This window comes from Lissotriton helveticus, chromosome 3_2, assembly GCF_964261635.1.
Source record: "Lissotriton helveticus chromosome 3_2, aLisHel1.1, whole genome shotgun sequence".
Taxonomy (NCBI): domain Eukaryota; kingdom Metazoa; phylum Chordata; class Amphibia; order Caudata; family Salamandridae; genus Lissotriton; species Lissotriton helveticus.
Genome location: NC_136062.1, coordinates 74,053,417 through 74,070,735, shown reverse-complemented (window position 1 = coordinate 74,070,735; position 17,319 = coordinate 74,053,417). Strand labels below are relative to the sequence as shown.

General features: G+C 43.6%; 1 protein-coding gene across 1 annotated transcript in view; it reads left to right on the top strand.

Annotated features, from left to right (window-relative positions):
• Positions 1–17,319, top strand: part of GLDN (gliomedin) — a 600,890-nt gene that overhangs the window by 293,735 nt on the left and 289,836 nt on the right. Inside the window, exon 6 of the mRNA XM_078684820.1 lies at positions 12,207–12,332. Coding sequence (XP_078540946.1) covers positions 12,207–12,332 — 126 coding nt within the window. The remainder of the gene's footprint in view (positions 1–12,206; positions 12,333–17,319) is intronic.

The following is a 17,319-nucleotide window of genomic DNA, read 5'->3' as shown; positions in this document are numbered from 1 at the left end:
TGGGAGTCCCTTTTCATCAGCCGCTACCAGCACAATTGGTGGTGACAGACGCGTCTCTGCAAGGCTGGGGGGCACACATGAGGTGCCTTCAGATACAAGGGCGGTGGGCAGCAAAAAAACGGACCTACCACATAAACATGCTGGAGCTACGAGCAGTCCGTCTAGCTCTAAAGGCTTTCCTACCAGCAATAGAGTCCGATTCGGTCCTGGTCCAAACCGACAATACGAAGACCATGTTCTACCTGAACAAGCAGGGTGGGACTCGGTCGCGTCCTCTCTCCCTGGAGTCACAAGCGATCTGGAACTGGCTACTCGCCCGGAACCTCTCGGTGGTGGCGGTGCATCTTCCGGGAGAGCTAAATGTCAATGCAGACCCACTCAGCAGGCACTTCGAAGATCAGCCAGACTGGGTGCTACACGACGAGGTGGTGGCAGATCTTTTCCATCGTTGGGGTCGTCCGGATATAGATTTATTCGCGGACGAAGAAAACACGAAATGCCACGCCTTCGCGTCCAGATTCCACTGTCCAGGGACAAGGGGGAATGCTCTTTTGATGGACTGGTCAGGGACATTTGCATACGCCTTTCCTCCTCTGCCCCTGATCCCAAAGGTGGTGTCCAAGCTAGTCAGATCCAGCATGACCATAATTCTGATAGCTCCAGACTGGCCATGGCAGTGGTGGTACCCGGACCTTCTTCATCTGTCGGTACTTCCACACAGGAGACTACCATGCAGGCCGGACCTGCTGACCAAGATGGGAGGGAGGATTCTTCACCCCAACCTTCCCTCACTGAACTTGACAGCATGGCTCCTGAGGTCCTGCAATACGGACATTTAAAACTGCCTCCTGATTGCATGCACATTTTAAAAGAAGCCAAGAGACCCTCCACAAGAACGTCTTATGCGTTTAAGTGGAAGAGGTTTTTTCTGTGGTGTAGAGAGCATCACTTTGATCCTACGAAGGGGCAGGAGGATGTCATCCTCCCTTACCTTGTGTACTTAGCAAGATCTGGTTTAAAGTATGCTTCTATCAGAGTGCATTTATCTGCCATTACAGCTTACAGGAAGTCACCTAGTCAGCCCTCATTTTTTCAGATGCAGGTGATCAAGGTCTTCTTACATGGGTTGAAGAAAGTCTATCCCCCTGTTCAAAACCCTTCTCCTCCGTGGGAGTTGAACCTGGTGTTATCAAAGTTGATGGGCCCTCCTTTTGAGCCAATACACAGAGCTTTCTTGCAGCATTTGTCTTGGAAGGCCGCTTTTCTGGTAGCCATTACATCTGCGCGCAGAGTAAGCGAGATCCAAGCACTGTGTACCAATGAGCCTTACACTGTTTTCCACCATAACAGAGTAGTCTTGAGGGCGCATCCTTCTTTTCTCCCTAGGGTGGTGTCTGATTTCCATATCAATCAGTCCATTTCCCTGCCATCTTTTTTCCCTAATCCAGCGACCCCGGCTGAGCGGTCGCTTCATTCCTTAGACCTTAGGAGGGTGCTTAAGTTCTACCTGGAAAGTACCAAGGGCATTAGGAAGACAGATCAATTATTTGTCAATTATGGCGCCATGAGAACAGGCTTCCCAGCCGCTAAGAGATCCATTTCGAGATGGATTGTGTCCTGCATTACCTTAGCTTACCAGCTGGCGAAAAAGCCTTTACCCTTACCTCCTAAGGCACATTCCACTAGGGGGAAAGCAGCCACAGTTGCTTTCTTACATGACGTCCCAATGTCAGAGATTTGCAAGGCTGCCACCTGGAAATCAGTTCATACCTTTATGAGGCACTACTGCCTAGAATCTGATTCCAGGGCTGATGCTCAAGTAGGCCAAGCCTCCTTGAGGAATCTGTTTGGATAGTTTTTTGTTCTATCCTAGCTTGGTTTTTCTAAGCTTACTGTTCACGTTTCTGTGTTCTCCTTTGCCCGCAGGGAGATGAGGTGAGGCTCGCTATTCTATTCTAATGCTTATGACTATTGATGAGGATCCCCTGGAAGAGAAGGATTAGTTACTTACCTGTAATCCTAGTTCTTTTCTAGGGGTATCCTCATCAAAGTCATAAGCAACCCTCCCGCCTCCCCGGGCACAGGTCTACTATACTTTGTTCCATGGTTTATTCAGTCTCCGCAAAGAACACTGACCTAACTGTCACCCCTGAGGCATGATGGGGAGCTGGGGGTCAGGAGTGCCTTAAAGGCACGGTGTCAGTTTATTGCTATGCAGCTACAGGTTAGCTTTTCAGTCTTTTTAGACTGTGTATTTGCAATGCAGCCTGGGAGCTTTCTATGCTTTCAGTGTTTTTATGAGAATTTCTACTGCTTTAAGAGCATTAAAACAGTTTCTAAACAAACTTTGTGTTGTTTCTCATGTTTCTAATGCATGTTATTCATGTATGGTGGAAATTCTTTACAGCATGATTCAGCTCTAGTGTTTATTGGGCTGCAATTGCTTATTTTTATATATATATATATTTATATATATATATGTGATAATATATATGTGGGGCACATATAATATGGTGTTTCCGGGGTCCCGCGCATGGGCGGGAATATTCTAATGACTTTGATGAGGATACCCCTGGAAGAGAACTAGGATTACAGGTAAGTAACTAATCCTTTTTGGTGATATTTGCGCTTAGCGCAAAAAAATGTTATCGCTGTGCCTGCGTTGATAATAGGCGATAGCGATGTTAGCGACTGCTTTCAGTCGCTAACAGGTTGGGTACGCCCACTTTGCATGTCATTATTGATAAATATCGCTGACATGCAAAGCGGGCCCCAAACCGCTCGCTATCGCCTACAAACTGTCGCTAACTGCTGTTAGCGACAGCTTGCTAATAGGGCGATGAAAGTATCGCCGCTTTAGCGGGAAAATGTCTCGCTAAAGCGGCGATAAGGCCCTTGATAATATGCCACTTTGTTTTTTAAACAAACTGAACGATGTAAAAGGGGTTCCATTAGTTAGCGGCTAATTATTCTGAAAATTTCGAAACCTTAAATCGATTTAAACTACTCTATTGTTCTTTTGTCTAGCATCTTAATTGAACACAGTTTGCCTAAGTTAAAACAGGGTCATCCTAGAAGTACATGTTTAGTCGGCTACTTAATAAGCTAAGAATTCCGGCACTTTACTTTGACTCAAACTGCTTTTTAGCATTCCGATCTGAAAACAGTTTGTTTTAGTTATAATAAACAAGTAGCATTGCGACAATCTGAAGTGCTTATCACTATTCAAATCAGGTACGCCGAGTCAAGAACCGATTGAAACAGTTACATCATTTGTTTTTCTTAAAATACTTTTTGCCTTGAATATAATTTGGCCCGTTTAGGACCCCCCAATAATTATGTAGTTGATATGTTCTCATGGAATAACATGGCAAATACCTCTAAAGATAACACAATCTATAAATAAAACCAAATAGTTTACACTAATATATATAGATATATGTTTAGTCCGTTTCTATAAATATATCCTTAATTCCAGTAATTAAAGCGATTAACATTATCTAAACCACATAACTGGACATTTCGTATGGGATTCCCTGTTTTCTTCACAGATTCCCTGAGTATATTAAACATAATCCAGTTGGAACCCTTGGTCATATAGAGGCCTCATACAGTTATTCGCCTTTTTAATATATACAGGCTTAAAACCAGGTCGACACTAGATTATGCATAAATCTTAGAAAGAGCTTAAGTAGTAAACCTTGTTCTGGTCTTTCGTTTTTAGAGCAATACACCTGCGACTGCACCAAATTATCAGACAACACCAACATATCCTTGGGGTGTACTACTTTACTTAAAACATTTAAGTGTTTCGAACATACACTGATTACTAAATAAGGTATAAAATTAAGCCTACATATTTAATCCCAGTGTTAAAGATCCTTAGAACGTTTTTAATTCGATATATGTTTTGTTCTTTTCCATAGACTCAGGGACTCTGTGTTTTTTATCAATTATAAACGTGGAAATTGATGATTTGACCTGTCTGTCCAATTACAACAAGTAGGTAACTACAACATTATTCCACTCTGCTCTTTACCATCCTCGCTGGTGCATGCAAAATTGACACCATTTCTTGTTTACAAACCATCACCCTTTGTGAACATGTAATGCACTCGATAAAAGCGTTTTCCTATAATCGGGTCACAGTAGGCACCACGATTATACGCACATTAAAAGTGTAATGACAAATTGGTATAAGTGCATGTAATCAATGTATTTTGTCTAATTGTGTGTCCAATGCAGTGAAAGTTGAGACGGTGTCCTGAGGAAGGCAACTTGCCGAAATGCGCGTACTCATCTACCACCGACCCTCCTTTCTGTCCATGTTGATCTGGACCCTATTGGAAATATAAAAGAAATAATTTTGTATTAATTGATATCAGTATCATGTTTAATTTATAACGTATGTGATTACGTCCTATATGTTGTTGATGCATTGTGATTATATGTTGTTGATACATTGCGATAACAAAACATACAGAATTACGTATTTTTGATATTCAGGAAGAAAATGATAAAATAATATATAAAACAAAATAAAAACATATATATATTTCTTAAACAATTTTTATTTATATAATTAGTAGAGCATTTCCATGACAACATAATTTTCATGACGTGTAAATAGATCACAGTATTAGTTATACAGTTTTCTGTACAATTCTCATAGTCCCACATTTGGATGCTTCCCCTTCATAACCTTCCCCCGTACATGTGGATATACTCTAACAGTCTGCTCCGCATAGGTTATTCAAACACTCGCATCCGAATCAGAACCTCAGGAGGCGGTGGTTCACATATGTCTCCCCGATAGGAGTTCCAACCCCCCCAGACCTTTTCCCATGTTTTTTGGACAGCCGCGGTGAATATAAACTGACCTTTCCGCAACCATTGCCAGGTCCATATCTTTGCACCACTAGGTAAGAGTGAGGCCGATCCTAGACCCCCAGCGTTGGGCAATATTCCGCTTCGCTACTGTCATGCCAAACACGACAGCTCAGAGTCACCCAACCCTGAGCTGTCGTGTTTAAGTCTGTTGGTTCCCATATATTTAGCAGGCAGCACCGCGGTTCCGGCAACACAGTGACCCCTGTAACCTGGGAGAGTGTCCTCATCTCTGCCATCCAGTATCCCACTATCCTGGGGCAGCTCCAGATGGTATGGTAGAATGTCCCTGGCTCTCCGCACTCCCTCAGACAGTGTGGCGTGTCCATCTGCCCAATTCTATGTAGGAGTATCCTCGTGTAGTATGTGTGGTGGAGAATTTTTTGTTGAACTAGCCAAAGCCTTGACGGAATAACAGCCTCCTGAGGAGACGCCAACGCCTCCCTCCAGTCCGCCTCATCAATGTCTCCCACCTCGCTCTCCCATTTGGCTGAACAATCTCCGTGGTGTCAGGTCTATTATTAACTATTTTCTTATATGTCATTGACATTGCCTTTTTTTGAAGATGGTCCATCAGGAGTCTGTCCTCCAATGGCGAGGATTCAAATAACATATTTTTGATAATAATCAAGCACTATGTTGTTTGATCAAGTGTACGATGTCCTGATATAATTTCATATATTCATGCATGTTATTAGCTTGCTTTTTTCCCCTTGAGGAATACACACAACACCACCGAAGACCCATTACAGTCATGTGACACTGGCTGAAAGGCACATTTTTTTTATGCAGCAAGGGCCTACTTTTGAAACGTAGAAAAGGAAAAGTCTAAAAGTGTAATTCTCAGAAGATTACCTTAAAATCTAACTTTCCATTAAAGAGGATTTTAAATTATGATTCAAAAGCTTGCAAGAAGCATTTCTCTATCTGTACCCAAACGGAACTTATCACTCATTAAGGGTAATAAGGTAACTCAGTGGGAGTCTATGGGATAGATAGCCTTTCCACAATGAATGTGATTTTAGGACGTTTTCACTGCCAGTACATGTCAAACCTAAGTACATATGTCCTATGTTTTCAATACCATGCATCCTGTCCTAGAGGTGGTTAGGGTCTAACATAGGGGTGGACGAAGATTTAGGCCTTGCTTATTTTGCCAGGTCTAAATGGCAGTATAAACTGTACTATGTGATGCAGTGGCAGACCTGAGACATGTGTTATGGTGCTACTTCAGTGGTTGGCACAAGCAGTACTACAGCCCACAACTAGCAATTCATTTTAGTCCCTGGGTACATGAGTTACCATTTACTAGAGACTTATAAGTAAATAAAAATACCAATAAGGTGTATGCCAAAAATAACATGTTTAAAGGAGAGAGCACAAGCACTTTACCACTGATTATCCGGAGTAAAGAGCATAGAGTCCTAAAATCTAACAAAATCAGCAAAGGAAGGCAAACATCTAGGGTGAGCCAGCAGACAGTGGCGGCTCGTGACATTTGAAAGTGGTGAGCACTGATTTAGTGTTTTCTCCAGACCTTTTTGGTATTTACTGGGTGAACCAGACGACATGTGTTCCTTGTTTTCTCCACATTTGATGAAGGGTCACAAGGGTAGGTTGAGTATAATTGATACCATATGGATGTGAAAGACAACAATTTCATGCCAGAAGAAAAGATTTGCTTAGCTCAGTGCACAAGGTAATGGGACGTTTATCAAGTAGGATTTAATTTCAAACGGCGCACAGCTTTTCACAACAATAACCACTCTGATTTGTGTACCAGATAGCATCCTTCCTTGTCTTTGTTTGTAATCCGAGTATGATAGTAGCTTTGTGTAATCCGCCGTCTGCTGTAAAGTTCTGTACACAACTTGCAGATCAGACGTTCCAGCCCTAGTGCGATAGCTCAGCAGGTAATGCCCCTATTGCACAGATGTGGGTTACTGCTGAATGCACGTTCCAGTCCCTAACAGGAAATTCAGTTTTATAAGCCCCTTGAAGTCTATCATCTAGTGCACTGGCCTCTATCCTGCTGATATACGTATCTGGGATAATTCACTTGCAGCAAAGACTTGTATGGGAGTAATTATCAATGGTGGAGCTGGTGTAGTGGCTCCACAGCCTAGAGGTGTTACCTCTGATTATGCTTGCATTTTGCAATCTAGCCAGTAGCCTCTAGGACCCGTTTTCCTTGCATAAATCTGGGTTCATCACACCCTTGGTATCTGAATGTTGTTGCTTATGGGACTTGCATGCTATTCTTTGAATACTGGTTATATGATGTGCATCTGTATGTATGTATGAACATTTATAGAGCGCACTGTAACACTACGGGCATCCTGGCGCTGTGAAGCCTAAGTTTCTGACTAGGGATGTTGCCATCAACAGGGTGGAGATTATAACCTGGGAAATAGCCAAGGCTTGTTTTTTTGCGGAACAACAATAGATCCTGTGTCTGTCTCAATTCAAGGGGGAGGTTGTTCCAAAGGTGTGCAGCTGCTTTACCAAACGCTCTACCCCCCAAAGTTGGGGTGATCGCGAGATTGGCTGATGAGGAGCGGAGGTTACGTGTAGGAACATACCAACCAAATCTCCTCTGTATCGGTTTGGGCCCAAGTCCATGTAGGGCCCTAAACACGATACAGAGGGACTTGAACTGAACCCTCTGAGCCACCGGAGGCCAGTGCAGCTCTGCCAGAGCCTGCACTGAAGATGACCACCGTGGTCTCATAAGTGCAAGTTTTGCTACTGCTGTCTGAATTCTCTGGAGTCTCTCAAGCAGATATTTAGGGGACTCCAGTAACAAGGCGTTACAGTAGTCCAGGCAGCTCATAATGATACTCCTGACTACTAAAGCTCTGGCCTGAGTCAGTAGTACTGGCAGTATCTTCCAGAGTGAGTTGACTCTCAACCAGTTTGTCATTTCCCTCAGACAGGCATGGAAATTCTCCAGGGCCCCATCAGGGTCACCTTCCAAAGACAGAATCAGCTGGGTGTCATCAGCATAGTTCACCAACCTAATGTTGAAGGATTTGATGATGCCTATCAACGGATGCATGTAGTCATTGAATAAAGTGGGGCTGATTGAGGAACCCGCGCTGTACCCCCTGCTTGATGTCAGCAAATTCCAATTGGAAAGGGGGGAGTTCCACTCCCTGCTGTCTATCGGACAGATATGACTGAACCCAACGCAAGGCTGTTCCCACCACCCACATTTCTTACAGCCTAGCTAGGAGGATCGCGTGATTAAACATATCGAACGCGGCAGACAGGTCTAGCAAGATTAAGATAGCTGATTGGCCCCTGTCTGCACGCATTCGGAGGTCGTCCAGAACGGTTATCAGAGCAGTTTCCGTCCAATGGCCTGGGCGGAACCCAAATTGCTCCTCCTCCAGCTTTTTGTTGGCCTCCAGGATTTGTGAGAGCGATCTGCTCACCAGGCGCTCCATGATCTTTACTGGGTAAGGGAGAAGAGAGATGGGTCTATAGTTCTTCGGGGATTTAGGGTCTCCGGTTGTGTTTTTTAACAGGGCGGTACTATTGCCTGTTTCCAACAGCGTGGAACCAGCCCGTGGCCAAAGGATTGGTCACACAACTGGTGAAGAACCGGGAAGAATTCAGAACCAAGTTCTCTCCATATTTTATGGGGGAGAGAGGGTCCAAAGGCGAGCCTGAGGAAATTCCTGAAGCCACTTTGATAAAATCCTCATCGGAGGGCAGCGCAAAGTGGTCCAGGATAGCGTCCTACTTCAATGGCATCGGCCCCTTGTCCCTAGCCTCCAAAGCCTTTGGTATTTGTCTAGCCTTCTGCACTATACTGTCTGATGGTGCCTCTACCTTCAGCCCTTCGACAATCTTGCTTATCTTCTCCAGGAAGAAGGAAGCCAAGTTGTCACATAACTCCTGTCTTGGTAAGATCTTATTTTTTACACATTCAGGGCTAGCCATGCTTTTTACTATTTTAAAGATACTTTTAGTACTGTTAGATGACTTAGAAATAATATTGGAAAAGTATTCTGCTTTGGTTGTGACAATAGCTTTTTTATAAATGGCTATTTTCTCCTTCCAGACAACTTTCTTTTCTTCGGCATATTGCATCCTTCATTGTCTTTCTGTGTGTTTACACACTAGTTTAAGATTCCTCAAATTTTCGTTATACCATAAGGCGGATGGTCTTCCCAATAATCTAATATTTTTTAGAGGGGCAATCTGATCTAGCTTCTTGTTTATACATCCGCAGAGGGCTGTATAGTTCACGTCCACCTGTTTATTTGGATCAAAATAGTTCTCTACATGAAAAATGGGGGACTTATGTGCTCTCCTCAATAGACCCTTGCAGTCCCTCCCTAGAAAGCTTCTGTCTGCCTTGGGGGCTGGCCTGGTCATCTTGGTGTACATCACTCTGTATTGAACCAGGTGGTGGTCTGACCAGCCCACCGGCAGAATTCTGTCCATTATAATCGAATCTTCCCCGGCGAAGACTAGATCCAGTACATGCCCTGCAATATGGGTCGGTTCGGTAACCCATTGTAGCAGGTTTAAGTTAGCACATGAGTGAAGGATATTGTTATAGCCTGCATCCATTTTCCCATTAGTCCAAAGATTGAAGTCACTTAACATCAAGAGACGCATATGGGTGAGTGCCATGTTGTTGAGTACATCAACCAGTCCCTGTTGGAAAGGACAGCTAGCTACCCCTGGGGGTCTATAGCAGACAATGCCTGTCATCACATGACCTGCCGGGTCTTTTATGGAGAAGCCCAATATTTCCAGACCCACCACCTCGTCAATCTCCATGGGTGTAATATCCCAGAAATCCTTGTAGATAACCACAACCCCACCGCCTCTGCCGCTGGGTCTAGGTTTATGGAACGCTTTATACCCTTCAGGACATATCAGGCCTAGCTCCAGATCTGACCCTACATCTGTCAAGGTCTCTGTTAAAAACAGTGCATCTAATTTAAGTGTTTCTAGCAGTATTTGTGTCTCAGTGGAGTGCTTTGGAGGTGATCACACATTCAAAAGACCACAGTTTAGCATGTCTTGCTTTAAGAAATCCGAGACCGGCCCAGCTGTTTTCTCCGGTGTGAATTTACCAACTGCAGTCTCCTGCTCTCCTAAATCCCGTAGCTGTTTCCCAGGGTAGCAGATGTTATGTTCCCTGGTCGTGTTGATACTAAAAGCAGCAGCTTGGCTGGCGCTGTGAGTGGCTGGTGCGCTGACGGGTGCAGACGGGCTTGCCTTTGGCGCGTCCGCTGCGCATCAGTCCTGGCATGTAGTTTTATACCCAGGGAAGCTAGACTGCTGACCTCCCTTCTGGGCATCTCCACGACAAACATTTTGATTTGCAGCCTGAAAGACACTAAGAAGTTCCACTGCCTTTTAAATCCCATGCCAGCCTTTGTAAATAGAGATTTTTCCTTTGGAATCAGATTTATTTGCTGTGGCTCGATCTGTCATCTCTTGCTCGCAAAGGGGCACAAGGATGCTGCCTGTCTGGGTATATGGAACGTCTTTTTTGTCCCTCCCACAGAAGCTTAGGAGCAAATGCGAAATGCGCAGCCAAGGGTTCTCAAACATGTAAAAAAAAATTGAATTAATTTGTTCGAATCGACCCAAGATTCGTGCACATATGTCGGGAAGAGGTGTGGCGCCGCGGCCAAGGCAACTGACACCAGAAAACAGGGAAAGGAAATGAGCACCCACTTCTGAATCTTTGTGGAACCTGCTGCAGCATTTCATCGTGTCCCATTGTGATCGTGAGGGACTGAAAGCAGGCAGATCCAGTTTAGAGGGAGGGGGGATGTTGGTTGATTTTTCCTCAGCACTGCCAGCCAACAAACCTAACTAATTCTGGAGCTGCTCTCAAGCTTAAGATCCAGGATTGCTCTTTTCGAGACTGGGCCTGTAACTGCAATCTGTCCGGCTGCTCAAAATAGCTTGAATTAGTGTGGTCTGAAGTGTGCATGTCGGGATGGCCATCGCAAGACATCTCGTCCATACGACATGTGCACTTTAGCTTTAGGCAGTCATTGTCATATCTGTGTCAATCAGCAAGGATAGTGCTGCCCTCGCTCGCACTCGTCTTGAGTTGAAAGTTAAGTAAACAGCAACACTTTAATATAAAATGGAATAGTAATGAATACTACCATTTTATGATGTTTGCTGCTGCTTTCGTAGCAGGAGGGCAACGCTCCTCCGCCTTGAAGGAGGAACCCCCCCCTGCTGGCATAGAAGGCTTGGTCCAACAGTCACCCACTATCTTCGTAACAATGCTACAGTTTTCCCCCTATTTAATTTACTTGGCAAAACCGTGAGAGTTTGTAGGAAGTTGGATTATACTTACCATGCTTTAGCTTTTGTTGTGCTTCGTGAAGAGCTGTGTTCTAACAGTGTTTAACTGATATTCAATTTATTCTTCGGGTTTTTGATGTGAATTATTGTATTTTGAGGTTTGTTAATCATGCTATCAGAGATGCTGAGAACTGATGAATCTACCTCCTACTTTGCAATCACGCATGCCAGTGAGTGATTGTAGATTTTTGCACCCTGCATGTTTTTTCACTATTATTCATTTAAAATGTATGAAGTAGGTAGATTCCTAAAATATAAGGGGAACATTTTAGAATTCTTTCAATAAAATTCCATTCAAAAGAATATAATTTGTTTTAACAATGACTAATGTATCCATTGACTAAGCATGTGATTAAGTTGCATATTCGGGCCCCAAGAACAGATCTTGATCTATTGCAAAAGCAGAAAACTATTTGCATTTATCAAAACTGTCATCAAGAAAAGTTCCACTTTGTAAAACACATTTACCCGCAATCCACTGGGTAGAAAACCCAAGGAGAGAGAAGATTACATAAGGAAATCCTTCTTCCTTAGACAGTTCGGTAAAAGGACTGATGGGCCTATTTTGCTGATCTCCCTGCGGCTGAGCCGTCCATTGGCAATGTCTCCATCAGGCGGATAATTCCTTTCATCACAGGCTGTGTAATGCTAAATCTGCACTCAGAATGGGTTGAAGTGGATGTTTGCCTGTGGCATTATCACCAAACAAATCCAACCCACCATACATCTTCTAAGACTGGCAGAACCCCTCTGAGAGATTTTCCTGCCAGTAGCAGTCTGCGCCTATCACCTCTGGGTATAATGTAATGGGTGGTCAGTAGCTCCATGTTGTACATGGTAGGGGACCTCCGACTAGGGGATATGGATTGCATGTAATGTGGATGATAAAGTATGAAATATACACAACTCTAATCTGCCAAATATATAAAATGGAATAAAAGTAAATGATGCTTTTTATTGTATAGGTTTGAAAGGGGAACGTGGCCCACCTGGTCCTCCGGGCCCTCCTGGACCCCAGGGTCCACCGGGAAATCGGAGATCAAAAGCTCAGGCTCAACAAAGTACAGAAATGTACAGTAGTACATGTACAGGTGAGTCAGATCAGATCAGAACAAGCTTTATTCTATTTTTGTGATAAAATCATAAAAGCATACATTAAGGAACATTTCAATATTACATAAATTAAAAGTATCTTGTGGTAAAATTTACAAAATAGTTACACAATGACACAAGGTTCAATATCTGCAGTCACAATGATTTCATTTCAGTTAAAAACTAATGGTTCAGATAAGAATATTTTTTCTGCATTTCGCTATACATTTTAAAATTGATGAAATTGGCTTTATAAAATGTTTATTATCTAGAAATTGCAAAGCTAAAAATGCTGGTCTACATTGTCTCAAGCCCATTACTTTCAAAATTGGTAAAATCCATCTCTTTCTTTGGGTTGCGTAAAACTTACAAAATGAAACCCCATGAATTGTTGATTGCTGGGACTGTTCGTCACAAGGACATCTGCTCAGTTCTGTATCCGTCATTTATTACAGGAAAAGTTATGAGGTGGTGAAAGATATCAAATATAAAACGTGTTAATACAAATCTCTCATAGGTACGTAATGCCAGTTCAAGATAGGGCTGCATCCCAAGAGTAGTCAGCATCAACTCATTAGTGTGTACTGAGGGCTTAATTGCCTCGACCACAAATCTTTTCTCCTCCAGATGAGTCATATAGAGCTTTTTAAGATGTTTTCTGGAGACAGAACTTATGGTACGAGGGTCGTTATAGTATTCTAGGTGGCCAAGATTATTAGTAAAGTCCTTTATATATTTTCCCCATGGAATATCCAGCGCCCTGTCTAACTTGAGGCTCTCTTTTAAATTTTCACGATTCAAAGTAGTCTTTACAGAGGTCCAAATCCTGTGCCACAAAAGGACAGGTTGGCATTTTATCAAGTCTGAGATATACGGAATCCCTGGCTCGGAGTGGCAAATATAAGTTGAAGTACTGACTACTGTTACCAGGCAGTAAGGTTTTGTCGACGGCGTCCCCCCTTTTGCGCACAGCCTAAGTTATTGGCTGAGGGCCATGCGCAATACCAGTATCTCGACGCCGTATGCCCCGAACATACCTCTATTGACCTTCCACTTTCATTGGGACGGGTCACACTGAGTCTTATAGGGGTGTGGGCAGAGACGGGAGTTTCCACGATAGGCGAGTTCTTCAATGATGGCACGCTAATGAGTCATAACACTTTTGTACAAGAGCTGGGGTACCAGATAGGTTGTTTTTACTGCATGCACACATTTCCAGCTATATTATAACAGTGTGGGCTCCTAGGGGGATGAGCCTTAGACCTGTGCACTAACACATATGCAATATTTGATGGGTAATGGGGGTCATCTGACAAAATGGTTGTATCTGGGTATCCGCACACACACGTCTGTGTCACCACAATCGACTCGAGATAGATGGGACACGGATGTTGGCCGCACACTAACGGATAATAAATGGGGGTTACTGCTAGAACACCCGTGTAAGATCTCTAGAAACCCGAAATTTAAATGTATCCAGCTCATGATAGTATACCATGCGTATTTAACCCCCTATAAATTCAGCAAAATGTTTCCAGAGGCATCAGGTGATTGTCCCCGCTGCTCTCCAAATGCGTGCTTATTGCACATGCTATGGAACTGCCCAAGACTATTGAACTATTGGTCAACAGTGCAGGAACTAGTTAATAGTATGGCGCCAACAGGAAACATCAGGTCACTGGGCTGTTGCATATTGGGTCTGGATCCTAAAAGGAAGAAGGGAACTCCTACGCGCAGATTTGTGAACCTTGCAATGAAATTGGCAAAAAGAAATATAACCATGAGTTGGAAGGCAACCAGACCGCCACAATTGCTAGACTGGTACAATGGGGTAGTGGGGAGGGCAGAGGGAGCAGAGCTACAGAGAGAGGGACAGAAGGGGGTGAGAAGGGTACCAATATCGCTTGATAGGAATGCAATAATGGAGGAATTTGTGGCCAAAGACCTTCAGGAACAGTAAGGGAATGTACTGATCGAGATTGTAAATGATATCAGGTGGTGTAGAAGCTGTATAAGATACAACACTGTAAAATTGTATATGTAATGTCAATATTTTGTAACTGATCTACATGATGTGTATCACCGCATTCGCACAGACGACAAATGTTTGTGATGCATACAAATGTTAGTTTGAGCCTGAGATGGGGGGCTGGACAGGTGGGAGGGGCTTTTCGATTGTTTTGTTCGTATACCATAACAATGTTTATGATAACCCTTGAAGTACAAAATGATTGTGTTATTGCGGTAAATTAATAAAAATAAGTTAAAAAAAAAGTACTGCCTGGAACTGCCAAAAATAATTTTTAAGAAGGTATTCTCCACCTGCTGAATGGGTTTTGTAGCTCGATAGCGCCAGACTCCAGCGCCATATGTTGCCATACTGACACATTTTGCCCAATAAATGTGTAGCATCTCAACAGGTGGCCTTCTTCCCAATCTCCTAGCAAAGTTGGCCAGCGCAGCCGTCGATTTAAAAAAAAGCAGGTTCCTATTTTTTACTGCTTGGGACCATGTCCCCTTTTGATCAGATAAAATGCCCAAGTAGGGAAATGTCTTGGTGAATTCCACCTTTGTGTTACCAATGGACATGTCCCCACATTTGGCACTACCTTTCCCACACTTCATAATAAAGGGTTTTAGTCATGTTTACTTTAAATGCCAGGTAAACCATATACTCAGTGTATACTGTAAGGGCCCATTGGAGTCCCAATTGTGAAGGGCGGGTAGGGAGTCACGACAAACCATTATAATTTCTGTGCTATTTATTTGTACAGTCGCCGGGGAGCCTGTAGAGCAGGAGGAATTGCAGTCCTTTTTGATTACCTTGCGATTGTATGGAGCAGTCTGGATGCACTCCACTATCTTGAGGAAGCTACCCTCTACCTTCACCTCATTGAAGATGTTTTAATGTTTTTCTGTTTATTTACTTTCTCCCTTTCATTGTAGTTATTTTATTTTCTTAGTTCTAACCCGCACAGGGTAAACTGCAGGAGAGTGGCCAGTGTAACCTTTTCCTCGCCTTGTTTCTCTTTCCTCTTAGTGGAGCATACTAGCTGCCACTAGAGGACACACCCCTCACGCTATGATGTTGTGCCTTATTTAAGTGGCGTAGTTATCGGGTAACAGTGCCTCCAAGGGATTTCTTTTAAACACAATCCAGCTTCATTTTTAACATACCAGTTATGAGAGCCCAAATTAGTGGCCTCAAATATATGAATTATTGAAATCAATTGCAAAAAATCACAAAGGAAAAAAATTAAAAGAGCAAACAGATGGGTGTATATTTTTTTAAACAAATATATGTCAATAAATAACGTAGAAAAAGGTACAAAGCACAGTTCACATAAACAAAAACAAGCATTTGCAATACAATAGGTGTTGCATTCACACAAGCTTGAGCTATTGGGATTGTAAATGACAATATCTTTTATTTATGTTTTGAGTTTTAAATCATAAATAAAAGGCATTGTCATTTACAATACTAATAGCTTAAACACTCACAAATGCGAGACCTATTGCATTGCAATAAAGGGCCTTCTCGACCACTTGTTAGAGTGTAAATATCAGAGGAAGAGACCGGCCTGCGACGTCTTCAAAGTAGTCATAAATAGTGCAGTGAAGAAGATGTGTAAATGTTGTAAATTACATAGAAACAAAGTGTGAAGTGAGAGTTACTTATGATCCAAGCTATCAACACTAACAAAGCTCTTCAACACCTTTCACTCTATGATTACACTGTTGTCACTCAGGAGGAAGAGCAGGAGGGGGGCTATTTCCTGCCCTCTCCGTGTTTTGAGTGTGTAGTGTGGCACTGCACAATGTCATTGCTATCTTTGGCTCAATAAAAAACACTCCATCTGTAGAAGGGCCCTGGCTTCACCTCCTGGTGCCGGGCGTGCTGTGCTTTATGGCAGGTTTGGAGGGAGGGAGGGATGGTATCGGCTGCAGCTCCGGCCTCGTACAGTGCCCCTGCTATTACTAGTGAGCGAGAGGCGCTGAGGTTCTGGTATTGGTGGTGGTATTGGCGGTATTGGTGGTGCTGTATTGGTGATGGTGGTGAGTTGGGTGGTGATGGCAATGGTGGTATTGGTGGTGGTGGTACTGGTGGTGGTAGCGGTATAAGTGGTGGTGGTAGTATTGGTGGCGGCATTGGTATTAGTGGTATTGGTATTGGTGGTGGTGGTATTAGTGGTGGTATTGGTGGTGGTGGTACTGGTATTGGTGGTGGGGGTATTGGGGGTGGTGGTATTGGTATTGGCGGTGGTATTGGCGTGGTGGTGGTTTTGGTGGCGATATTGGTATTGGTGGTGGTATTGGTATTAGTGGTGGTATTGGTATTAGTGGTATTGGTGGTGGGGTTATTGGTAGTGGTATTGGTATTGGTGGTGGTGGTGGTACTGGTATTGGTGGTGATGGTATTGGTGGTAGTGGTATTGGTGGTGGTGGTGGTATTGGTGGTGGGGTATTGGTGGTGGTGGTGGTATTGTAAATGTAAATGTAAATGTGTAGTACTTGTATAGCGCACGGATCACCCATGAGGCATCTCGGCGCTTGTACGCATACCTCTGTGGAACCCTTCCTGTCTTTTCCCTGTGAAGTACCCACTCCTGGGCACCCCCAAGGTGAAGCCAGGCATCCTAGCGTTGTTGGGGCCATTGTGAAGATTAAGCAAGCTATTGCCCAGAGTTGTAGAGTGGGACCCACGATTAGTTTAGGCACCGAGGCGAGAATTATCAGGTCCGAGGAAATTGAGCCAGAGACCCGCCGAGGCAGGAATTGAACCCTGGTCCCGGGCTAGACCTCTGCATCAGGGTCTGCCGCTCTAACCATTGAGTCACACTTCTCCACATTGGTGGTGGTCTATTGGTATTGATGGTGGTATTGGTGGTGGTATTGATATTGGTGGTGGTATTGGTATTAGTGGCATTGGTATTGGTGGTGGTGACATTGGTATTGGTGGTGGTGGTATTAGTGGTGGTATTGGTG